At 32.5% G+C, this 27,972-nt stretch overlaps 1 protein-coding gene across 1 annotated transcript in view; it reads left to right on the top strand.

Annotated features, from left to right (window-relative positions):
- The first annotated feature begins 9,528 nt into the window (after window positions 1-9,528).
- The window catches only part of LOC123264570 (alkaline phosphatase-like), a 157,225-nt gene continuing 138,781 nt past the window's right edge, over window positions 9,529-27,972 (top strand). Inside the window, exon 1 of the mRNA XM_044727880.1 lies at window positions 9,529-10,655. Within this exon, the coding sequence (XP_044583815.1) occupies window positions 10,571-10,655 (85 nt within the window). The 5' untranslated portion in view covers window positions 9,529-10,570. The remainder of the gene's footprint in view (window positions 10,656-27,972) is intronic.

Here is a 27,972-nt window from a genome sequence, read left to right as displayed (position 1 = left end):
TTAATTTTAGCTGCATCAATTATTGATCTTACTAATTACAGTCATCGATGAAGCCTCTGAATTGTGAATGTAATGCCGTAAAATCGTTGAATTGTATTTATTTCATTATATAAATAAAATTTATGAAAAAAAATTTTTTTTCCATTTTTGAAAATTTAACAATTTTTTTTCAATTGAATAAAAAAAATAGAAAGAGAAATCGGCCCAATCTGGGTTCTACAGGGATAACTGTGGAATTGATTAAAGTTTATTTTAGAAAAAAAAAATTAAAAAAAAAAATGTCGAACTTCGAAAAATCATTGATTTTTGTCAAAAAATTGAAAAATTCCATATGTATTGACTTACAAAAATTTTTTAATATTTTTTATCGGAAAGTACATCTAAAAACAAAAATTTTAAAAAAAAAAAGGTACCTAAATGTTTAGTTTTGAAAAAGTTATGGCTATGTGAAAATAAAAAAGCCATTTTTTTGAAAAATTCATAACTTTTTTGGAGTTAGGTAAAAAAATTCAAAAAAATTCTGAGAACCGTTTTTTATAGGGTAGAAAAGGATGGAAAACTTTCGGCCAAATCGAAAAGGGTCGGGGTCAAAAATGGTCGATTTGACATGGAATACCCCATAAACACTCCCAGGACCGATTCCTTCCCTCGAAAGGCCCTTTCAATGTAGGTAACCACATCATGTAGGGCCGTTTCGACGGATCTGCCTGCCTGGTATGCGTGCTGTGTATAATGCACCGGCGTGTCGTTTAGTGCATTATCTCTTATGTGCCTATCCACCAGTCTTTCCAATGTCTTGAGGAGAAACGATGTTAGGCTAATAGGTCTGAAGGACTTGGCCAGGTCATAGCTGCTTTTGCCATGTTTTGGTATAAAGACAACCCTGACCTCACGCCAAGCCTTCGGTATGTAGCTTAGGGCCAGGCAGGCCCTAAAAAGTCTAGTTAGGTGTTTGATGAGGATTTCTCTTCCCTCCTGCAGGAGAGCCGGGAAGATCCCATCCACCCCTGGGCTCTTGAACCTTTCAAAGTTTCCAATTGCCCACCTTATTCTATCAGGTGTTATCACTCTGACGGCTGTGCTCCAGTCTCCTCGTTTCGTGACTGCTTTTATTATCGCATTCTCTGAGGCTTCTTCCTGTTCCAGTTCCATGAGTTCCGAGCCAGGAAAATGAACCTCGCAGAGGTGCGCTAATGTTTCCTCGTTGTTTTCAGTCACTCTACCATCTTGTAGGGTGAGGACACCGAGTTTTGTTTTAGGTCCTGAAGTAAAGATTCTGCGTAGGCGGGCCACCAGTGGTAAGTCCTCCAGCTCTCCGCAGAATCTCCTCCAGGCGTCTAGTTTTGAGACCTTGATATGTTTTTTATACAGTTTTTGGGCAGCTTTATAGTCTGCCCAGTCTTGGTCAGTTTTTGTCTTGATGGCCTTATTCAGCAACTTTCTGGACAGGGTGCGAAGCTTATTCAGCTTTGCATTCCACCATGTCACCCGTTTGCTGCTTTTCCTAACTTTTAGTGGGCAGGCAATCTCATAGGACTGAACAATGGCTTGTTGCAAGTGTTCGGCCACTTGCTCAATCCTTGGCACGTTCCTCAGTCCTCTTACAGGTCTCCCCAATCTGTTTCTTAGCTCTTTTTTATATTTGAGCCAGTCCGCAGATTTGGGGTTCCTATAAGTGTCCTGAGTTCCATTGCTATTGTTGCCTCTCACTAAAAAGTTTATCTGTCTGTGGTCAGAAAGAGAATCCTCTTTGCTGACTTCCCAGCCTCTGATTTCCTGTGCTATCCTTCGAGAGCCCAGCGTTAAATCGATCACTTCTTGCCTTCGAGAAGTGACAAAGGTAGGTTTGGATCCTTCATTCAGGATTTCCAAGCCTGTGGTTGAGAGGTACTCCAGCAATGCTAAGCCTCTTCTATTAATGTCTGAGCTGCCCCACACTATGTGATGTGCGTTTGCGTCACACCCCACAATGAGTGGCAGATCATTGACTTTGCAGTGCTCCACCAGTCTAATGACCTCCTCAGTGGGCACCGTCGTATCTTCATAGGGGAGATAGGCAGATCCTATTATGATATCCGCCTTAGTTTCTCCTATGGGAATTTTTATTGAGGCAACAGCCAGGTCTCTGGTGCAGAACTGGTGCAACTTGAGCGCTGTATGCTTCCTGTTTATGAAGATACAGGCCCTAGGCCCCTGCTCTGATTCACCATAGACCAGACTGCCACCTTTCAGTTCTATCCCTAATACTTGCCCTTTGTACGTCCAGGGTTCTTGTATCAGGGATACATCTGTGTGCCTCACTGCTAGGTCTCTGCTAAGTAAAGCAGAGGCCGCTTTGCAGTGCTGTAAGTTAATTTGCGAAAACGTCGTCTGCTTTGCAGCTGTAGTTGCTGCATTGCTGACGGTCTTCGCGAATTTGCGGGAAGAGGGAGGTGGGAATGTGGGGGAAGGTTGGAGTTAAGGTGTGTCAAGGGGGATGGGGACATTTTCATGTCCATCTTCATCTCTCTTGCCTTGGGTGTTTGGTTCCTTCAATGTGCCGGACCCTTTTTCCCATTTGGCTAGGGCCTGAGCAAGGGTAGATTGCTTACCCAGCTTAAGCCCTTTGGCCCCTTCTTTAGCTAGCGTCTCCGCTTTAGTGGGCCTTCCTCTGGAGCTGGAACGTCCCTCGGGGATCGTTCCATCTTCTTCGGAGGCACTCCTAATTAGGAGACGCGCAGGCTTCAGAAGGGACCCTATGCCTTGCATCGTCGTTAGGGAAGAAGGACCCGGTTTCGTCGCTTGTGCCTCTCCACGGGAGGCCTCTCGGCTCTCCAGCGGGGTGGCAGCGACCGAAGTCCTTCGTCCCTCTGGAGGGATCGAGCCGCCCTTGGCATCCGAAGCCTTGGCCGGCTCGACCTCTCCCGTCGACAGTCCTCCCTTGGGAGGCTCGGTTTTGGGTGTGGGCTCAGTAGCCCCGGCAGCACTCTCTTTCCCCCCTCCGGATTTGGATTGGGCCTCGTAAAAGCGAGCCCTACCCGATCCGAAGTGGGGTGAGTAATTGCACCCCGAGAGTGTCGCCAGTGACTTCTGGTCCACCCCCAGAACCAGGTGAACGGTCTTGCCGACCGTTCGTCTGTCCCAGATTCTCCACAATTCAGTGTTGAGTCCAGGGTTTTGGCGAGCGAGTCTTCTCATAATCACTCCGCTCTCTTCGTTGGTTCCCAGGACCGCCGTCAGCTTCCTGAGCCGAGGAAGAGCCTCCCTCTCCAACACTTGGAGAACGAGACCCTCCCTAGCCCTGAGAGCTGGGACTGTCCTTAGGACCCACTTTTTGGAGTCTTCGTCGGCGCAAGTCACCCACAGCACTCCCTGTTCCCACCGGCATCCCTCGAAGCACGGGACTGCTTGTCCTGTGGGGACAGCATCCAGCGCTCCAACGAGTGCCTGCGTTACCAGGTCGCTGGTCTCTTGGCTCAGTAGCACCTCAGGGTAGCCAGAAGGTGTTATTGCCACCTTCCTGCTCGCCCGTACGGCGTCACTGAAGCCGCTCGACCTGTGGGCTATCTTGCCCTTTTTGGCCAAACTCTTAGCCTCTGGTGGAGTGTTCCCCTCGGGTCTAGGCCTTTTATTGCTTTTTCCCTTGGGGTCCTCCTCCACTTTGGCCACGGAGATGGTGGGAGGAGTAGTCCCGCAGTTTTGCTCCAGAGCCTGGGTCCCTAGGGCCAGTTTGGCTCTTCGGGCCCGTCTCTTTGTAGCACCACTGCGGTTCCTCTTCCTTCCATCATCTTTGGAGGAGTCACTGTGCCCGGCATTTGTCGAGCCCTGTGCCTCCTTTATGATATCCGAACAAAAACAGTTTCACTGTAAAAAAATCGCGCCAAGTCCACGTTCATAAGACTATTAAGAGAAAAAAAAATTTTTTTTTTCTTCACAAAAAGATATAAAATAAAAAAATTGAAAAATCCAAGTAACCGATATGATTGTATACGATTTTCGAAAATTAAAAAAAATTTTGTTGTAAATTTAAAAATTAAAAAAAAAATTTTTGAACGTACTTGGTGTGCGTCATTGTGTATTTCAATTTTTTTGAAAGTCCTAGTAAATAAATTTTACGAATTTCATTAAAAGTAAAATATTTTGCAACCACGCACACCAAGTACGTTCCAAATTTTTTTTTTTTAATTTTTAAATTTACAACAAAATTTTTTAATTTTCAAAAATCGTATACAATCATATCGGTTACTTGGATTTTTCAATTTTTTATTTTATATCTTTTGTGAAGAAAAAAAAATTTTTTCTCTTAATAGTCTTATGAACGTGGACTTGGCGCGATTTTTTACAGTGAAACTGTTTTTGTTCGGATTTTAGTATTTTTGTAATTATAATAAAATTTACAATTGGTACCAACTTAAGTATCGCGTTGGCTGCATTTTTTATAGCAAACTATCCCTTTGAAGCTACAGTTTATGTAAAAATAATTCAAGCGCACCCTGGCGGATGTAGATGCAAGCCTTGAAATATCTTTTTTCAACTGTAGTTTCCCATCTATTGGAGGATTACCATGTATTCTCGAATTATTTAGTCTGTGGCATGTCACTTTTACATCGAAAAAGTCAGGATCTAAATTTTTGCGTTGCTATAGTTTGTGCTGATTAAATTTAATAATTTCAAGCAGATTAATTGTTATGATCGACTATTATTAATTAATGTCAGTAAAATAAAGTATGAATTACTGTTATAATATACAATTTAGAAAAAAAAAGTACCGTAGAATTAAATAAAATTTGCAACCTCAAAATATCGTCCTGCTTACAGTAAACACAGTCGGTAGTCTGGCGCTCCGTTTACAACGGATTTGAACGGAACTTGGCGCCAGATTCTACCGAATCTGTGGATCTTTGGAGGAGTCACTGTGCCCGGCATTTGCTGAGCCCTGTGCCTCCTCCACGATGTCCATTTTCATGGAAGGACTGGGGTTCTCCGCAGAGTCCCCCAGTCCGTTGGGGTTTTTTACTGTGTTATCCATTTTGGTCCCACGAGTCTCCAGGAACTAAAGATCACCGCTAACAGAGCCTGGCATGCCAGCGGAAGGCGCATAAATACAATGGGGTTGCGCCTGTTGCCCCAAGGGCATCGTTTGCGGCACTATAACCCTAGTACCATACAGCCATCGGCACGATGGCTCCCACCTTAGCTTGGGGGAGTTGGTCCGCGGCAGGGTCGGGGTCGCCCAAAGCCAGGTTTTACACTGGTTGTGCTTCCTTCGGCCTCTGCTGGCCGGGATCTGATTAGAGATCCCTGTCCTCTGTTGTAAGGGGTCCAGGTTTCTCCAAACAGGCCCACAGCCCCCCTATCCGCCACCCGGGGACGCGCCCGGTCGGCACTCAACCATGATATCCGCACCCGTCTATAGGGTTAGGATATCCCGAGAATATTGATAGGTACAAAATATTTGTTTCTCCCAAGTAAATGAACAAAAATTTTGTTACTAAATCAGTTTAGTACTCTGTACTAAATCCTTCTATCAATGTTGAAAGTCGTTAATATTTAGTCTTTAGTGCAATTTTAACATTTTTATTGTTAGAGATAATTTATTTGAATATTCCCGGTTGATGTTAAAAACATCACTAGATGGCGACTCTCAAGATATCCTAAATTATTTAGACACAAGTGCAAGCAATAACCTTGTATCTTACTAAATTCCATGTATTAAATTAATTAAATGTTTTTAATATTCAATTTTCATTTCAATAATAAGAGAAAAATTAACTTAGTGCTTAAAAAAAAATAAAAGCTCAAACTTATAAAAATAAAAAAGTTACAATGTTTGTTGTCTCTTTTGAAATGTTTTATTTTTTGGCATCCAAGATTCTCATAACTATAGATTTCTTATCTACTTTTTTCATGAAAATTAACATAAATTATTTTTTGAACAAGTTTCTTACTAAGTATTTATTTATTGATTTATTTATAACAAACACTGAACTCAACAGTAAAGCCAATAACAGGTTTCCTTAATTATAATTATCATCATAGCATAGAACAATAAGAAATACAATACTTCAGAAGGAATATTTCGTTAAACTTTCTATCTGAAAATGTAGTTAATCTTTTCATAGAGAGAAGCACAGAGAATGTTAGGTTCACCTGGTGGAAAGACCTGGTTCCACTCTATTGAAACTAATTCTTTAATAAAACGATTAGTATTAAGCTTGTTAAAATTAACATCATTTCTTATTTTTGTGAGTATTATTTAATTTGAGTGTGATAATAAGGACAGGATTATGATTATCAAGGTCAAATAAGGACCAAGGGGATCCTTCCATAAAGCAGCCTATATTTGAAAGAATTAAATCAAGATATCTTTAATTAATGTTGAAGTTAGAGTTAAACTGAACAAGTCCAAAATATTCTTGCTAATTTCTGATAATGTTATTAAATTAATGCACTAAACACCTAAAAATCATCAATTTAGCTTTGTAACGCTCAAATTCTAGGTTAAAAACCTTCAAAATGGCTTCTTGCTCACGATTAGTTCATCAAATGACGTTATCAACTCATCAACTAATGCCATTGGTTAATCAAATCACTTTAACAGAGAATTTGCCTCTAGCGCCAACAGCGCGGGAAATTCGAATCCAAATTCAAATTTTCGCTGAAAAATGCATGAGTTTCAATAAAAATGTATAGAATATATCGTAAAATAACGAAAGTGTCATCACTGGTAATATTATAAACAACCTAACATCATTCCGAACCAAGGCTTTGACAGATTCATTACTTGGGTGATAAATCTTACATGTGCCGTATAAAAATGTAAATTTGAAAAGAAATCAGAAATTCACTAATCCAGAAAGGTTTATTCGTGTGTCCAACTGGGAAACCAATCACGCTAATTTCACTCACGAACTCTAGAGTCCACAGTATCGAGTGCTGGACGCGGGTTGGTGGTTATCCGAGTTGTCGAGGATTCACGATATGGAAATGCGTAATACTCTTGTTGATGGATCGGTTTATCATACCGATCAATATATAAGCTTGAGCTTTACACTCTCGTCGTATCCCAGGGCCTATTCTGTTTCTATTTCTATTTCTATTCATCCCTGTTATATTCTGTACAATGTTGGTTGACCATTCATTTTCATATTACCATCGGTACCCTACGCTTCATGAATTTATGGAGTATCACACAACTCTGTGCGTGATGTCCGATACCTCTGTCCTTCTAGTAAATGCATGCGATCTATTATGTGTTAGATATTCCAGTTTCTGTTTAATGTTTAATGTAATATGTAATACGTAACAAGGCTATTATTTTGATACTATACGCTAGATTTATTATTTGATTAATACATACCATCATCGCGGTAACGAACTTAATCAGAATTATGGCTTTGAGAAATTAAAGACACTTCAATTATTTCTCATAATTTAAAACAGAAGAGGCTTACGACTTTTTTGCATTAAAAAAAAATTGATTGAAGGAAAAATTGTTAAGCCAAGAAAATCGCTTTGAAGAGCTGAAGTCGTCTTAATTTGAGTAGTAAAGTTCTTGTACTATAAAATTTTTTCGGCTTACGTAACTTTTACTTCATTTCGGAATATATTGTTTTAATTTAAGACAGAAAAATTTTTTAAAATTATTTCTTTCATTTAAAAATTTTTTTCTTCTAAGTTAATTTTTTTTCGGTATAAAAGTTGTTAATTCTAACAATAATTTTATTTTTTTAACTTTTCGAATCTTTTAAATAGTTGGAAATCTTTCGATTTTTCTAAGTTTATTATTATTTGAACCAATTACAAGATTAGAATTATTAGAATATTATTGAATATTTTGACTTATGTAAAGCATCCGAATTACTTGAATCCTCTGAATTATTCAAAGTGTTCGAATTTAGTCAAACCTTCACAATTCTTTGAATTATTCAGGTCTGGTTTATTATTTGACGTTGAAAATAATCGAAACATTGGAATTCTTTGAATTTTTCAACCATTTTTAACTATTCAAACTGTTTAAATTTGTAGAAACTTGTTGAACTATTCAAATTTTTCAGACTATTTAAACCTTACAAAATTTAACTTTTGCAAAAGATTAAAACTGTTCAAATACAATCGAATATAAATCTTTTAACATGTGTAGAATATTCGAATTTTTTTAATTCTTCGAACTTTTCTAAAAATTCGAAGTGTTCGAATTTTGTCAAACCATTCAAATTTTTCTCACTATCACAATTCTCTAAATCTTTCAGATCTGATTAATAATTCAAACATTAAGAATTATTTCTCGAATTTTTTAAATTGTCTGAACATTTTTAAGTATTCAAATTTTTTAAAACTTACCAAATTGTCCAAATTTTTTAATTATTTGAATCTTACACACAATAAAAATTTTGCATCATTGCGTTGAAAAATCTTGTGTTAAATATTAAACACTTTGACGCGTAAATTTAAGACTTTTTATATCAATTTTCTTAAGTCAACCCAAGAAAGTGTAAAATATTTAACACTAAATTCTTGACGCAATGACGCACAATTTTTTACGGTGCAAACTTTTAACGATTCACAAGACTATAATTATTCTATTATAATCTTATCCTTTAAATCTTTCAATTTGTACAGAACATTCAAATTATTTTAACTGTTTAAATATTTAGGGTTCAAATTCTTTAAATTTTATAAAAAATTTCCAAACTCTTACAATTCTTTGAATTATTTAGATTCCAAAAATAGCTTCAACATTTTGAACTATTCAAAACATTTAAGTTGTACGTCTCCTCTAAATTACCCAAACAGTTCTAAGTATTGATTCAAATTGTCCAAATTCTTAGAACCTCCCAAAATTTCAAATTTTTGTTATGTTCCTGCTACCCAAAAAATTCTTCACACTTCTCACCGAAAACCAACCAGTTTGAATCCAACAATCCAATCCATTTTTCGGCTGCCCAAGTTTGCGCTCCAAATTGATAAAATATTTGATTTTTAAATAGAAAATATTTGAATATAAATATTTTTAGGAAAAATTACTTGAAATTACCCGTTTTACCGTTTTGCCGTTTTACCCTTAAAACTTCAAACCGTTCTTCCAACTAACCTAAGTATCCAAACAATTCAACCATCGAAATATTCTGACTAACCAACTCAAATCTACCAACTGTTTCCAATCCTTTAGCATAATTAATCATCACAGTCATCACCTCAACCTTAAAAACTGTATTAACATCACCCAAAGCAGTTGTCATCCAGCACTTCGAGTCCCATTAATATGACAACCTTAACACTTGTTTTCCACTTCCTCCAACAAAAAAAAGGTTACCCTAAAATTACCATCCGCCAGCTATCATTCTCGACGCATCATCATCATCCTCGAGGGAAGTGGTCTAAATCAGTTAAATGAATGAAACGTCCCAACTAAATGAAACATATTTATAAAACTAAACTAAAACTAAAACTGTAATGTGCACGTGCGAACCCCAACATCTCGCGGTTTCTTGCGCACGCTCACCCCGCTCTGATATCCTATCGCTCAGGCACATCTGGCTCCGACTCCGCTCTTCAGAGTCGGTCTCGCAGCAATCTAGTCTAGTGCGGGCTTCTCTCAGACGAACAACCTTTTTATCTTCCCCGTCTTTGCACACTTTTAGTGGCAGTTCATTTCTATTGTCATTGTCATTGTCATTAGTCGTGTTTGCCACTAAGCGATTGGTGATTTTTTTGTTTTCCACGTGATTGTGCTAAAAGTGACCAAGTAATAATTAATTACTTCGATCAATTAATCAGTGATAAAACTCGCCGGTCGAACGGAAATAATTTCTGTGTCTTTTAGAGTTTTAATATCTGGAACAATCGGAATTGAAGTTTTCTCTAATTCCAAAGCGGGTCAGTGAAAAAACTCTGCAGAAAAAGAACAGAAAAAAAGAGTTTCTGATGATGAATTCAAAAGTTTTCCGTCTTTGAGTGAGCAATTAACGATTTGGAATTTTCTAGATTTAATAAAGTGCCTAGCTGCACTGCGCTGAGATATTATTTGTTTTTGGTGATAAATTTCGGGTCGAAAGGAAGTGAAAAATAGTAAAATAAGAAAAAGATAAAAGTGAAATATGAAAGCGTGCAGGCTGCTAGTGGATAGAAGCTTGAGCAAAAAGAAGAGATAAATAAAATATGAAACAATGGAAACGCTAGGAGTGAAGATATAATTCGTGAATGTGGATGTAGATTTGGGGGATGTGGATTGGGGGTGTTAGATATAAGATATAAGATTTTCACATAAATCTCTCAGTGAGAGAAGAAAGTGGAACTGAAGCGTTACGTCAACTTTGTCGAGTAAGAACACAAAGAGCAGGAAGTAACAGAAACTTTGAGGATTCTTCAGTGAACTTGGAACGTGTGTGAAATGTCGCGAAAAGTGTTGAGTTGGTGATAAATATTAGATTTGTTGTCGGAAAGTGAACAAAAGAACGATTGGAGTTGAGGATTTTTAAGATGCTGATGATTTGAAGAACTGCCGGGTGTTTTGAGTCACCTTGGAGAAAATTGTTGGGGAAGGAATGAGGCGGCAACGTGTCACGTAGGACAAGACCGTTTCACGGAGATGCCACGACCAGGAAGAAATATCGGCCCCGCCCTGGTCTTCCTGGCGGTCTACGCGATCGTCCTCGTCCAGGCTGGGGACCAAGGTAAATTATGAGTCGGGAGGTGGCACGCTTTTTTACAGAAAGTGGAAATCAGTTGAAAATTGATCAATTTTTGGTCGTTGCTTCCGGTCGATTTTTTTGAAGAAAATTGTGTGTGTGGGTGAAAAAAAGAGTGGTTAATATTTTTTTTATCTTTTTAATGAATGAAAAAGCAAAAATATAAAAAATTTGGAATAAAAGTCTGAGTATTAAATTAATAGTAATTAAATTAAAGAACAACTTTGAAAAAATATGGGTCCGGAACCAAGCCAGGAATCGAACCTGGTCCTCCCAAATTACATGTCAGGAGCTCTACGTCTTAAGCCCCCCATGAAAAAAAAAATATGAAAAAAATATATGTTGAAATGCATAAAAAATATATTAAAAATCTATAAAAAATATATAAATATATATAAATTATTTATAGTAAATATATTTTTAATAACTAACTTTTGGCCGATTTTCATATATATTTTATATATTTCAAATATATTTTAGATATCTTCAAAATATATTTTTTTTATATTTTTAGCTATGTATTTTAAGGTATATCTTGAATATATCTAAAATATATTTAAAATATATATGAAAATCGGCCAATAGTTAGTTATTAAAAATATATTTACTATACATATTTTTTATATATTTATATATTTTTTATAGATTTTTAATATGTTTCTTACATATTTCGACATATATTTTTTTTCATGGGGGCTACCGCTATTTAGTACAATTTTTTCGACACATATCTTAAAATATAAATTTTTTCACGGTACAATTTGATTAGTTTTGTTAGGTTCTTTCTTTTTTAAAAAATATTTACAAATTTAATTGCACAAAAAAAATTGTATTACGATACGAGCAATCCATAAAGCGCGGCTACACTAACGAAGTACCTCTAAATTACTAAATTTATTTAACTCCCATTCATTTTCTGAGTTAAAAAGAACAAACTATACAAAACTTAATGTCATTTTATTAATACCGCAAAATTATATTTGCAAATAAATATTTTTTCGCGAATTTTATAATCTCATATTAATCTCGAGCTCGCTAACATTAACAATACAACAATATACCTCTGTATTATATCATAAAGGAATATAGGAAGATTAAAAAAATACATTCAAGTTTTTATCCGTTTTAATGGTAGTATTATAACTCGGATTTAAAAACTGTAGGGCAAAACTCAAGTTGTTTCTGATAAGATTAATGGAGTATTTAAAATACTAAATCATACTCTGAAAAAAAAAATAAATAAAAATTTTCCAGCCCTTAAATTTTTTACTGCGTACATCTCTGACACCTTTATAATGTGGCGGAGCTTTTTTTCCGCGATTTGGCACAGTGGTCTCTCCTTTTCCGGGTATACTTGTTTGGTAAACAAAATTCACAGCACGGTTGGATGATTTATTTTTTCACTCCAAAGGATTTTTTGTTGTTTTATTTAATATTCTTTTTTCAGCAAAAAAATATAGCGAATGTTTTTAATTGGAAGCATTGTTGGCAGCTGTCAGCTTCGTTGAATTCGTCAAATTTTTTAATGTTTTTAATTGACCTTTTTCTTTTTGTGTGTAAAATTTTTGGTCGGTTCTAAATTTTTCACAATTGAAAATGGAATTTAAAATGCTTCAGCTAATTAAACTTCCGAATTATTCCGCGGTAATGCAAGTGTAATTACAAGAAAATTATTTCTATGAATTAAATTATTTTCTTTAGCAGTTAAACCTGTCAGCTACTTCAGGAATCCTCTAACTTTTAGTTTGCTACGTTAAATTTAATTCTCCATGATTTTATAAATATAATTTTTTTTCTCTTGTAGAAACTTTTTAGAGCTTCTGAATATGACGGATAGGAGAATGATTTTATTTTTTCGTAGATCAAGCTTACACGCTCTCGAAATAGCTTTTAAAAACATTAGACCATCGATTTCCGTCAAAAATTCAATTTCCACTGCAAAGGTGTGAATTTTTGTTTTTTTTATCAAAGATAGAATTTTTTACAGTAAACTTAAATGCAGTTTATGAAATCTTCGATTTCAAAAAAAAATTCTGAACAATCTCAAAATTTGAACAAATTTCCTGAACAAAACACTTAATAAAGTTCTTTTTGAAAAACCGAACAATCAAGAAACTGTATTAATTTCTTATCACTGCAAATTTTTATATAAATAATAGAATTATTCATTCAAAATTTATCCTAATGATTTTTGTCGAGTAACAATTTTAATTTTTTATAAATCAATTAAAAAAAAAATGGATAAATTTTGTCGTAAAGAAACAACTTATGATTGATTGTGACGTTATTATCCGTTAAAGCGGAAAGTTGTGAAAATTAAGTTATACTCTTGTATTTTCTGTATTCAGATCACGAAACAGTAAAATTTAACCAAACAAAGTAAATATTTTCAAGTAATTAGGTAAAAGACCCAGTTATTGAAACTGACCCAGTTACTGACACTTCTAACGTTATTTTGAATTAAAAAAAAAAAAAAAAAAAAACATTTCATTAAATAGTTTTATAAATTTTTTTAAAATTAAAATTAATTAATTATGTACGTAATTAATTATATTTCCAACCGTGAAAAAAAAATAACTTAATAAAAAAAATTCTTTAAGTCTTGAGTGACTGTGAAAGCCATTTTTAAGCTATATTCTAAGCAGTATACGTAAGAGCGTTCGTCTATCAAATCAATCAACTATTTATCATAAAAATATAAAAATATAATAAAAACTATATAAATTAGTTAATTATTATACATTATTCAGTTTTTAATTATAATATATCACTTTAAATGACATTTAGGTATTAAAATGTGGGTGTCAATAACTAGGTCGATTTTTTTAAGAACGCCGCAGTTATTGACACCCGAATTTTAACCTATTATCGAGGTTATTTGGTTGTTGACGTTTGAATGAAATATTTAAATATTTATATTTATTATACTTAATATATTATAATAATATGGTTTTATTTATAATCGTAGAGTTAAATTAACATTAAAAATTTTTTTTAACACAAAAAAAGTGTTTTAATTATAATACAAGTTTAATTTATCTTTTATTAAATGATTTCATTTTATTTTAATTAAATAATGTAAACCTAATCAATAATGAATAATTTTTATAAATGAGTGTCAGAATCTAGGCCGACGTCAGTGTCAGAAACTACAACACAAGAAATTTTGAGTATCAGAAACTAGGTCCTACAACGTTACTGTTTAAAACATTAATTTAAATTATAAAATGGTCCCATATAATTCTTTCGCGTTCATAATCTTTTCAAGAAATTCTAAATTTTTCTGTGATGCAAAAATTATTTACTCCAATTAAATATTGTAATAATTATAGTGTTAAAACCTCTGCAGTCACTCTTAGAGTGTCAGAAACTGGGCCTTTTACTTTACAAGTGATAATTATTTTTTTAAATTTATGCAAAATAATCGCTGAGAAATTTTAAATATACTTGATGAAAGCTTCACAAAACAATACTTATAACTTTTCGGGTTTGGTGATGTATTTAAATTTAATATCGTCCATAGCTGTCGTGCTTTTTAATTGTTATTATTTTTTACAAATAATTATTCATTCTTTGTAAAGAGTTTTTTTTTACATTTATTAACTTATTTCACATAAAATATGACATTCATCATAAAATATCCGTTTATTTTCTTATGTTAGATGACAACATAATGGATATATTTATTTCAACTCACTGTAAGATGGCGTTGTGCACTGAATATAATATGACGTCACTAGCGTTTGAATTAATATTTTAAATAACAATAGTTTAAAAAACGAAAAACACGCTTTTATATATAACCAAACTGAAAAGTAAATGAAGTGGGTCAAAATGAAGCCCAAAGGAAGTCGGTTACAAATATACAAAAACATACAGGTGAAGATAATAAAAAGCTCGTAAAAAGTAATTTTTAATTTAAAAATTATTTGGGCAAAGAAATTACAATACCTTTTCTTTATTTTTTTTTAATAACTCCTACTAATCTTTAACTAAGTAATAAAATTACAAAATTTGTAACTTCTTTATTCTTGAGTTAAGGTTCTGGTAATTACTTCCACGATAATTTATAATTTGTCTTTTTATAAACATTAAAATAAATTGTAAATTATAAATATTCATAAAAAATGTTTAATCTATGAGATTATATTTTTTTTTATTGTGCTACTTTTAATTCGCAGGACAATAAAATTTATTCTTGATAAAAATCGATGCACCAGCTTAATTATTAATAAAAAGTCGAGGTTTCAATTAGAGAACTTTGAATCTAAAAATGTAGGCAACTTTTTTCCACTGCATTACAACAAAAACCAATAAAAGTTGATTAATTACAACTACCCAACCCACAATTGGGTTTTTGAAAAAAAAAAAATTATTGATTTTTTTTATGTATTTTAAAACTTTATTATTAATAATATTGATATTTAATGCAAAAAACTTCAAAAAAAATTTTTTTCAATTAATTATAAACAATTAAAAATTGATGAAATTTAAATAAAAATAACGTGACTATAAACGCGCCATGATTGGTCACCATAGTTGCGACGTCATAATGTTATAGCTATTTAATAACAGTACAGCGTTTACGGCTATTCCACGTGACTAGACAATAATATTGAAAATTTATGGCTAAAATACGAGTTGTTAGTTGGTTCCGATTAGCTATGTGTGATAAAGGATTTATTAAGGCAAAGTCATAATATTCCTGATGTTGATATATTTATGATCACCGATTTTTTAAAAAATGACGTTCGGTTTAATTCTGCTGAAGTTCGAGGTGCCAATGCATCAAGGTAAGTCTGTTAAAAAATAATATAATAAATTAAAATATTTAAGTATTTATTCTCCATTATATTAAATATAATTATTTATTTCATAAATTGTAGAGCATCCCGTGAGAGTTACAGCGACAAAGCGCTAGGTTATGTTCAACTAAGTCGTAAAAATAATATTTGTATTGTAAAAGGACGGGTATGTCCAGAACACCGAGTTCGGAGTAAAGCTTATTCAGTTACTTTAACTATTAATGAAAAGTCAAGAAAAATTCAGGGTGTTCAATGCCATGACTGTGCAGCTTCAACAGGTAATTTATACTCCTATTAAATTTAAGTTTTTTGATATTGTTAGCAATAATAATCTTTTATATTGTGTCTACAGGTGGTTGCAAACATGCATTAGCATTACTTATGTGGACCCATCGTAGAAGTGAAGATCCGACACCAACAGAAGTCGCTTGCTATTGGAAAAAATCTCGATTATCAGGCATTGGTACAGTTATAAAATATATTGAAGCAGAAAAACTGACAAAAAAAACATCTACTACTCCTGTTGAAAATTTTCCGGATAATAGTACATTTTTACAAGAAGTTGTTGAATTTGCCAAAAATCAACAAATAAATTTTCAAATTGAGCAATTAAATTTTGATTTAGAATCCAAAAAAGCTTACAATTTATCGTTACATCGACTGATTTTGGATTTTAATCAAAATACTGATTTGCGAGTAGAGAAATTTTTGGAATTCGCTAAAACTGAAATGGCAGAAGCTGTGTGTGAAGAAGCTGAACAGCTAACCAAACAGCAAAGTGAATGTGCAATTTGGCATGAACTTCGTTATGGACGCATTACTGCATCAAAATTTTATGAAGCTGCTCATTGTAAAACTAATAATGGTTCGCTAGTTCAACAAATCATTGGTGCAAGTAAAGTTCATGAGACAAGTGCTATGACACGAGGAAAAGAGTTAGAAAAAGATGTAATCGAAGTTCTTGAGAAAGAATTAAGAGTACAAATAACGCGTCCGGGGATGTATCTTGTACCTAGTCATCCGATTTTTGCAGCATCTCCTGATGGAATGACAAGCAATGCCATTGTTGAAGTAAATTGTCCCACCAGTCATAAATCATTGGATATTTTTCTACCAAAAGGTAAAGTCAGCTTGAAGTGTAATGCACAAATGCAACTACAAATGTTATTGACTGGTAAAAAAGAAGGTATCTTTTGTGTTGCTGATCCACATTTTGAAGAAAATAAAACTATTTACATTAAAAAATTAAAATATGATTATGCACATACACAAGCTCTAATTAAAAATAGTCAAGTATTTTGGTCCAAAAATATATTTCCAAAATTATTAGAATCTCTACGAAGTTAATTAATGTTATTAATTATATTTTGATGTTTTTTACAAGTACAATAAATAATAAATATATTAGTTTAAATAAAACAGACACCTAGTAATTTATTTTATAATACAAATACTCTTAAACTCAAGTAGAAATTATAGGCGCTTGTAAATTTATAAGTGCTGCAGCAATGGCAACAACATTATCTGTTAAAGGTAACATATTATGATTAACAACTGCATGAGGTTTTAGAAAATCAAACTCTCTACTAATTGATAATTTTACTCTATAATTAATTGAAGGTGGTCGAATTAATTCAATATTTTTATCGTCAAGAAGTTGAACAATGTTTGTGAATCCTCGATCGGCCATGACAGCACAAGCCTCGGGTAGCTCTTCCAATAATCCGCTTTCTTGGAATAATAGTTCATCTGAAATTCGACCTCCAAATCCTTTTGATATAAAGTTTATAAAGCCATCTGGTGTACAAGATATTAAATATTTTAAAGTATTACATTTTTTATACTCTGACCAAGTTAAAGATTGGTACTCTGGATCACTTGGTTTTTCAATTTGTATCTCAAATGCATCAATAATAGCAATCACATGATTATATGAAGTTCTAAATGGTATTGGTAGTATTTTTTTTATGTTACTAGACTTCGGCATATAAACGAGTTTTTTTAATAAATGTGCCAATACAGGAACTGTTTTATTAAAAATAATACTAGCATTGCTGACACTCATTCCAAACTGTTCACTTAATCTTTCCAAAGTATCTTGGCGTCGTATTTTCATCAAAGATAATTTTATATTGGTAATATCAATATTAGATATTACACTAATACGTTCCAGCATCACATTCCATTCTTGAGGAACACCAGTATACGCTTTTAAATTATCGTTAATTAAGTAATTTGTGACTTTCAAAATTTCAAATTTTTTCACAGGAGATTGAAGGCTGCTAGAATCCATAGTACTGGAGCCGGTGTTTTCGGAAGGTTCATAAATATCTTGTGAACTATTTGAATTTGTAAAACTACTAGATGACAAACTTTTCTGAGTATCTTCCAATAAATTTGGATGTAATTTTTGACGCAATGGTTTTATTGGAGATGTTGCAGTACTAATGCTACCAGTTTTAATTGGTGAGCAGGATTCATCGATTCCGATTGATAAAATTTTACATTGAACTGATACGCTACGATACTTAGGACGACTATTTACTTGTATAGCAACAGTACGGTGGTTAATATTAGTTTGTGTTTCAACAGTGATCTTTTGGCCAGGTGTTACATTTGAAGGAGCAAAATCTACTCCAATATTTTCAACAGTATTGGCTGATACGGCATCAATGTTTGGTTCTGGAAGATTACCAATTTCCATATTTTCTGAAGGTTCATTTAAAATTTCTTGAATAATTTGTTGTCTCCGTCGTTTTTCTGCAGCTGGTCTAAGAACCGTTGTAGTGCCTTGTCTTTTACGATTAGGTTGACAGTCCAACTTATGTGGTACCACATCAATTTTAATCTTTGCTTTACCTCCCATCGTTGTATAATAAATATAATTTTGCATGTCATCTTTCAGCTGGAAAAAACAAAAAAAAAAAAACAGAAATCATAAGAATTATTTATATGTTATTATAACAACAGAAAAACCATCATAACATAAAATTAAAAAAATTTAATCTAATAGTCAAATACATAAGCTTGAACGTTATAAAATTATAAATATATCAAATTGAATCCCAATCATTAGATAAAGATACATGAATTTATTATTTAAGCACTTTAAATTATCAATAAAAAAATTTTTTAATGCTATGATTTTAAAGGTTATAATTTGGAGTCCAGTTAAAAAAATGTATTGACTGAACTTTACTTAAATATATAATAATTATTTGATTTGTATACTTAGATAAATAATAATTAATAACAATGGTATTAAGAAATACTTACATCGAAATGATCTTCACAACAAAAAAAAATTCGATTTTGATTTGGGATTATCACGGTGCACTGCTTGAAACCATTTATTTCGACGTTTGTCATCTTGGGGAACATTTAAAAACATTTTGTCAGGAGTGGCTTTTGTAGTATTCGTACATAATGGTACAAAACAAGAACGATAACTTTTTAGGTTCGACATTTTTAATATAAATTTAAATATTTAACAATGACAACAAAATTAAATAGATCAAAACATTGTATTTATTATTTTTCTATCAACTGCAATGAGTGAAAACTAACATTATGACTTCACACGCGCTCGGGTTTATTCGGAAGTTGTCGGCGTGTCTTCGGTACTGGATTCAAAAATTAATTTTTATTTTGAAATAACTTTTGAATTATTGCGAAAAAAAAAAAAAAAAAAATAGTTTTGTTATAAAACTTATATATGATCTTTCCATTTGTCACAAAAAAAAAATTTTTTCAAAAACTCAATACCCACTCCGTAATGTATGCTCATTACTTCAATGCAACAATATTAAAAATTTTCAAAATTTCTCATAACCACATAAAATTTCTTATACATACCCTAAACATATTAATTAAACCCAGTATTACATACATCCATTTTTCAATACTTTCTATCCAATTTTGCTCACATGCTCCTCGAAATATTAATGAAAGCAAATTTGAATGAAAACGCACATAAAATTAATTGAATACTGGAGCCCGCAATTATCTTTAATTAAAATGAACTGGAACAAAATATCGTTAATTGTAATAACATGAAAAAAGTAAATTAACAGAAATTATTGTTTTTACATTGCAAATAATAAATTAAATTTCCGTAACAATGAACAACGATGCAATTGTTCGTAAAAAAAGTTTCTGAATTATCGGAAAAATTTATATTCTATCCCGCTGTGAATGACAATCCAATTAATGCAGTTATGAATGGTAAAAAATTATAAAGAGAGATCGGAAAAGAAAAAAAAAAAAACAAGAGTGCATATATTTCTGGAAAGCACAGTTCTAAGAGTTCAAAGAAGTTATTGACAATGTGGCTTAAACAAGCAGGAACCTAGTCCTTGAATAGGAATTTATGCAAAAGGATGCTGAGCAGAGATGGCAAAGCAAAAAGTCGGTTATTATTATTATCATCATGCAAATCTCAAAATAAGACACTCGTCTATTCACAAAGAGTATTGTATATTATATTATACGAGCATTGTACATCTATAGCATGGATATGTAATAACGTATGCATAACTAAACTATTGCTGTAGTATAACGTATCATATTTCTGAAGGAATGCCTATCTCCGTACTGGCCAAAGCTACATAGAGAAGGAAATATAGTATTTTAATAAAAAATATGATTACAAATTACTAAATTTAGATTGTAATTTTGAAACGCTATTGGAATATTTAATAAATTAATATTGAAATAATTGTATTTTACAATACGGTTAGTCATTTTTCGAACTTTAATATTAGAATCGCTACTTTATCTTTTTTTTAAATACTCCATGCGAAAAAATGTGACGCTATGGGTTGATACATTCTGAAATTTAAAACAGAGAAAAAAACAAAGTGTTTTACTAAAAAATATGAGTAAAAATTTATTAATTTAGATTGTAATGTTGAAACGCTATTGGAATATTTGAGAAATTCATATTGACATTGGTACATTTTACAATGCATTTAATAATTTTTCAATCTCTAATACACTACACGGAGAGAAAAATATGGAAATTATTCCTATAATTTTAATGAAATGTTTTCCTATACCATTTTAGGAGCGATTATTTAAATTATGGGAATTGTACCCATAATTTTTGGGAAATGTTACTATAATTATGGGAATGGTTCCTATAATTATAGGAACGACACCTATAATTATAACTGCAGTTATACATTAAATGTAATATCAGCATGATTCCCATAATATATAGGAATAGTTTCTATAATATTATAAAAACCATTCCTATAATATTATGGAAACCATTCCCATCATATTATAGTGATGATGTTTAATAATATTGAGATATTTATCATTACAACTAAAGTTATTTGTGACTCCGATGACCACTTTGAAGCATTTGAAATTATTAGTACTTTCGATAATTTTATTTGCTTCCCAATAACATCATTTGAAATATATAAAATAAGTAATATTGTTCATATAAATAATAAAAGTTACATACCCAAAAGGTGAATTTAATAAATATTCAACGTATGTATTGTAAATAAATAATTTGTTTTAAAAATAAAATGAAATTGTAAAAATAAACAATGAATTTCCATATCTACCTTGCTTCTCTAATTGTATAGTGAGAAAATATCCCTTTTATTAGAGAAACTTTAGAATTGCTACAATATTTTTCAATATTATCTAAGACAATAATAACTGAGTTGGAATAAACAATTTAAGATCAAGTGCACACGTGAATAAAAATTATAAAAAAGAAATTTTTTCACTCTAGTAAAAGGTCAATTTTTATTTACAAAAAAAAATTTATTAGCAAAAAAATATATAATAATTACTTTATATTTTTGCAGTGATTGCTTCATTATTATGAACATAAAAATTTTTCTATTATTATGTGCGTCATTCCCATAATATTATAGGAACCCTTCCTATAATATTATAGGAATCATTCCTTTAATAATATAGGGACCATTCCCATAATATATCGAAGCTATTCCATTATTGTATAGGAATGTTTCCAATCAATTATGGGTGTGGTTCCCATAATGAGCATAGGATTGATACCTATAATGATCATTTTATTATAGGAATCATTCCCATAATTTTTGGAAAGATTCCTATAAATTTCTCTCCGTTGTCACAAAAATTAAGGGATATAAAAAAAATTCTAAATATTTGAATGGTTTTCAATGAGCTGTAATTCCGAAAAAAATAGTTGTACAGCAAAAAAAAATTGTAGCTCCAAGGGTCTAGTTCTTAGATACGACCATGAAAATTTTTTATCATGTCTGAGTCTAGAGAAATCCTAAGGAAACTACGAAAAAAAAAAAATTCCTAATTTTTTCTTGTCTAAAAAAAGGTCTACGGGCTTCAAAAAATTTTTTTCTATTGATTCACTCAAAAGCTTTTTTAGAAAATTTAGTACTCATTAATTTGACAGAATCGAAAAGCTTGCACAATGATTTGCCGCGATGTTATCGTCAATCACAGCAAAAAAGTTCTTTTTAACTTTGATAATCAATAACTCTGGGAATAATGATCGTAAAGGAAATCGAAGGAGCATTTTGAAAATTACACAATATTTTCTATGAGAAATCATGAATGGCTTTTGACAAAAAAATTTTTTTTGAATTGAAAACTTTGACTGAAAAAAAGACAAAAATTCGCATAATTAAGGATATTTGGATAACTTGGGTTATTTTTGGATAAAATGGATGAACGAAGGATATCGTCAGTAATTTTTCAACCTTAGTGTCTCCTAAAATCCCTGAAAAATTCAAAGCGCTGCGATTTTTTTTTCATAATGCCCCAAAGCTTAAAATTCTTTGCTTTCGTAAATATCACCATTATGAGCAATTTTTCAATTTTTATTCATTTTTTCAATCAAAAAATTTTTTTTTCTCAAAAATCTTTATTTTTACGATCAAAAAGATTGATTTTTAAAAAATTTGAAAACAAAAAATTTCAATTTTTTTTTTCAAAATTTTCTCGATTTGATGAGATTTAATAAATTATTAAATCTCAATACTACAAAAATGACTATATTGCATTGTCAAATGTACTTTTCATAAAATTGTATTTATTTAAAATAACTAGAGTTTAATAATAATTCAGTAAGTAAAAAATGTATTTCTCATAAGAGTATTTCAAATATGCATAAAATAATAATTGCAAAATAATAAACTCTACAAAACATTTAGTAGTATATTTATTCGTTTCTGTCAATACATTTTCCAAAAAAAAAAATTGTAATTCGTACAAAATTTTTGAGACTTATTTTCTCCGTGACATTATATGTTGTATTATACAAGCATTGTGGATCGAGATTGTGATATGTAATAGCAGTATGCATAACTAAACTACCATTATCATGTATGACATAATCTTATTTTCTGAAGGAATCTCAAGCTTCGTATGGGCCAAAGCTATGAATTTGTTAAAGCCACCAGAATATACGCGAGCTCACGTTTAGAATCACGTGGTTGGTGACAAATCTCGGTGCATGGACACAATAAACTCTATGACTATATAATAAAGACATTTGTATGTATGTATGGATGGATGGATGGATGGATGAAGGAATAGATGGTTTACAAGGCGCACGATGATGTAATTTTCGCTTACAAATATTGACATTTGCCCTTCGAACATGTGTCGCATGATCCCAAGTAAAACAAGGCCCGTGTCTGGGTTGTTTTACATCAAGCTTCAGGATACAAATCAAATTGAATTCATCTAATTTAACCGTACGTAACTATTCCGTTTGAGTAGTTACCACATAGTTGGTAGTTGTACAAGCTAATTTCAGCTCTTTTTTTCTCATCGATTCCACGGTTGTGAATAATTTATCAAAATTGAAAATAGAATAGTTTGTTAATTTAATATCAGTGACTACAAGGGATCAGATCTGGAGAGACATGTCTGGCCCCCACTCCTCGACCCTGGCGCCGGTGTTTTCCCTTCCCCCTCCATTGGGGCCAGGGGTTTTCCCATCCCCTCCAGTGGTTCAAGGGAATTCCCTGGGCCTAATGGAGGGGGGAAGGGAATTCCCTGGTGTATTGAGATGGGTCCTCGGAGGTCTTTCCTACGCCTAGGGTGGTTGTTTGTTTAGCGGCGTCTTCAGATGTATGCAGGTGTACCTTGGGGGGGGGGAGGGGTAATAAACATTTTTGTAGGTCATAAAATGATATGAAAATTTTTTTGGGTAGGTACGGGAGGTCTAGGGTGGTTAAACAAAAATGAAAAGATTGATATTTCGTTTTTTTTTCTCTTATTTATCAATTTTCTTCACGCACACATTTATACTTATAAAAACAGATATTTTTTTTTATTTAAATTTTTTTTAAAACTACAGTTATAAAATAAGAAATTACATATTATAAATATGTAAAAAAAAAAGTTAGTTGTTTATTTATTTATTATAATTAATAGGTTACATCATGGTCATCATTGTTTACGCAGTAGATGTCTTGGTAGTAGTTCATGGAGGTGAAAGGAGTAAAATATTTTTCAATTTCCTTGTGTATGTCTTGAATTAGCCCATCATGGAAATATAATAGCTCCCAAAACATTGAATATCTTTGATCGGCTATATGGGATCCTATGGTTGAGCTTCTTTCACAGGATTTGAAGATATCTTCAATTTCATACTCGATACATTTTACCAGTGTATCGAGCTTTGGCATTTCTCTACTGTTTTTCAGCGTATTATTTTTTAAGTACGAAGCGATGCTGGTTGTAATTGATTTTTTATAATTATCAATAGGAAGGTTCTGTATGTAGTCCAGCCAGTGGTTGACTGCTGCAGTAGATGATTTCAATAATGAGACAGTACTAGTCAGTAAAAAAATTCTTGTATCTTGATGATGTAAGGCTATACAGCGCTCAGTCTTGAATTCACAAAATTGTATTATTAAATCTTCAAAGTGTATTTGAGAATATTTACGATAAAAGTTTTTTGATATTTCTTCGATAAAGTAATCATTTATCATTGGTAGAGAATTGCAAAGTTTTTTCCATTCTCTTATATTTAAATTTATTTCATTTCGAGATGCAGGATTACTGATTTTAACTACTGGCTTGAAACTATTTTCACTATAACTTAGACCACAACACAATTTTTTTGTTTGAGATTTATTAAGCGGCATAACTTTAGATAAAATTACAAAATCTGAAGTTGCCATGATTATTGAATTAGGGTTTAGTCAACGAATTTGAACTGAATAATTCTAATCTAAACAATTTCTTATAAAGGGTTAGTATAAAGTGGAGGGGGGTGTCGAAAGCAAAGTGCTGACGGTTTTAGTGTGATAAGTACGTTTCAAATTAAGTTACACATCGTTGAGGCTCCAGGAGGACAAAAATATACTGAAGAATGTGATACTAAATGTCCACCAGGGGTCATTAAAATGGACAACAATGATAATTTGTGTTTACCGAGGGCTCTCGTCACTGCTTATGTAGGAGAACAAAAACAGCTTTTAAAAGCTTCCTGCGGTCCAATATATGACGAATGGCAAAAAATTCGTCAATGTAGAACAAAGTCCAATTATCAAGGAGAAATGGCGAGAAAACTTGTGCAAGACGCCGGTATCATTTAACCACCCTAGAACTCCTGTACCTACCCAAAAAAATTTTCATATCATTTCATGACCTACAAAAATGTTTATTCCCCCCCCCCCCCCCAAGGTACACCTGCATACATCTGAAGACGCCGCTAAACAAACAACCACCCTAGGCGTAGGAAAGACCTCTGAGGACCCATCTCAATACACCAGGGAATTCCCTTCCCCCCTCCATTAGGCCCAGGGAATTCCCTTGAACCACTGGAGGGGATGGGAAAACCCTTGGCCCCAATGGAGGGGGAAGTGAAAACACCGGCGCCAGGGTCGAGGAGTGGGGGCCAGACATGTCTCTCCAGATCTGATCCCTTGTAGTTCAGTGTTATTTACGGGCGATAAAAGGTGTCGAGATCACCGAGTGTAGGAATTATTTATGAGTATTAGTTTAAAAAATTTACACTCAACATTTTGTTTTTTAGTTGATTAAAATGGATTTAAATTGTTGGACTTGAGTTTGAATTTTATTAAAACAACTTTTTAAATTCAACTACTAATTTGATTTATAAAGTACTACATAACAGTTTATTTAAGCAGATAACAAATAAATCATTGAATTTTTATTTCAAATAAAATGGCAACCAAAAGAACAATGTAATCTATAAAGTTATTATTTTCAAAGCTCGAAAATTTAGGTTAGAGCGGAGCATTTGAGCGTGTATTATGCATCTTTTAGTATGAATTTCATCTATATTTATAAAGAGAAACTGTGCATGGTAGAAGAATACGGTCACGCCATCTTCTGGTGATTTTGAACTTAAATAGACCGGCCCGAAATTGAGTGATCCTTAAAAGTTATATAAACGCGTGCAACCGAGCAAATAAGAGATAAAAATATGTTTTCCATCTTACTGACAAACTAAATACATTTCCCAGTTTTTTTATTTATAAACTTTGATAAGATTGATCATACAAACTTTTCTCTTTGATATTTGACTCGTTTTTTATATTTTTGTTTCGTATTTTTATTTTATAAATATCATGTTTATACGTTGATTAACTATTCAAATGTTAAATGTACGAATTTCTAGAATTGTTTAACGAGATCGAGCATAAATAAATTTCCCACATAATTGTTGCTTTTAAAACACCAATAAATTTTCTAGGCTTATTAACTTTTATTTAAACATGTTATCTCATGAATTTATCGATTTGGCTTTATAATAAAATAACATTCGACTATTATTTTTAAAGTCATTAAATACCTCAACGTGCAAAAATAACTATTCAAAGAGTTTGGATGAATATATAAGACTTAAAATAAAATATCTTGAATTAAAATAAAATTTATCGTAATGAAAATTTCCTCGTGTCTAAGTACACAATAAATAGTATTTTTTGAATAAATATTTTAAAAAGTTGATTTTTGAACAGCCCGCCGTTGCTTGAAAGAAACTGTACAGTCTGGTAGAATTATACTACCGCGCCACCTTCCGATGAGTTCGAACAACACTTGGTAATCCCGTAAGACAAGTACAATCTCACCTCTATTCACCCGTTGAATAAATAAATATTTTTAGTAAAAAAACAGTCCGAGCGATCTGAGGGGGGAAAATACCCCGTCAACACCCGAAATATATTAATTACAATCAAACAAAATAATATTGAGGTGAGATTTTGAAAAGAGTTCTCCGCATTGATTATACGGAAGGATTCGAATGAAAATAGAGTTTAAAAATAGTAGTTTTCAAAAGTTACAGTGTTTTCACGACCATTAACTCTAGTGAAATTCAGTAATAAATCATTAAATCACCCATTTTATACAAAAATCTTTATTTATCGATTTGTGAATAAAAGTATTAACTCTCCAAAAATTCAATAAAAAATTATCCAATTCGAAGTACGGTCATAACTTTAACGTTCAATTAATTTGACGAGTGTCATTAAATTCCAATAAATATTTTTTATTAGACAGACAGCGGAGCCTGTAAGTTTTTAATGGGACAATCGAGTTTTGAGTAGCATTTGGCAATATCTGATAGCCATGAACCGTAAAAAGAAACCCCGAGTCGATAAGAAAAATTTAAAGTAAGAAAAGAAAAAAACTCCGAGTGGTATATTCGTAAAAAATGGTCGGGTGAGCTTCGTGGATTGAACAGGCGCTACAAAATTAAACATTGAAGCGAAGTCTATCGAGCAGCCGCTGTCGCTTACAGAATTGCCTGCCGTCGTTTAATCGTCCGGGAAACCACGGGCTTCTCGCCTATTCTCCAGTTCATCTCCCACATCCTATCCCATCCCCGATTTCTGGTAACAGTTTACACTTTACACAAAAGTTGGGCTTTCCAATTGAAATTTCCCCTCTATTCTATTTGGTGTTTTACTAAAACAGTTGACAATCATTCACACTCGTCTGCCAACGGCACACTCCGTTTGTCTTCTACAGATATTTCTTCTATTTACATTTCCAAAGCTTAAAATTATCTTGTTGACAAATTAACAAACCGAGAGGACTGTCAATCAACCGGCTGTCAATCAATTCCAAATACAATCAAAGGGATACAATCTCCTCTTTCCTAAAGCAGGAGCTTATGCGATTGATTGGGTAATATCGATTCCGCACTCCGCACTTCCACTTTAATAACTCCAGGAGATTCATGATACCAAATTTATCACCATCAATAATAGATCAACCGCTCCCTGCTTTTATACAAAAAATTCAAATATAAATCGCAATAAGGAATGGAAATGGTAATAAGGTAGGGGTGTGCGAATATTCGAGTTTACGAATTATTCGCCTCGAGTTCGAATCGAATTATTCGATTCGAATTTCGAATCGAATATTCGAATGATACGAATAGTTCGAATAACTCAAATAGTTCGAATAATTCAAATATTTGAAATAATTCAAACAGTCGTCTTCTGTCGATAAACTAACTTATTTTTGTGTAAAAATTAATT

Source organism: Cotesia glomerata, linkage group LG5 (assembly GCF_020080835.1).
Source record: "Cotesia glomerata isolate CgM1 linkage group LG5, MPM_Cglom_v2.3, whole genome shotgun sequence".
NCBI classification, from domain to species: domain Eukaryota; kingdom Metazoa; phylum Arthropoda; class Insecta; order Hymenoptera; family Braconidae; genus Cotesia; species Cotesia glomerata.
Note: the sequence above shows the minus strand (reverse complement) of the source record. Positions and strands in the feature narration are given on the sequence as shown.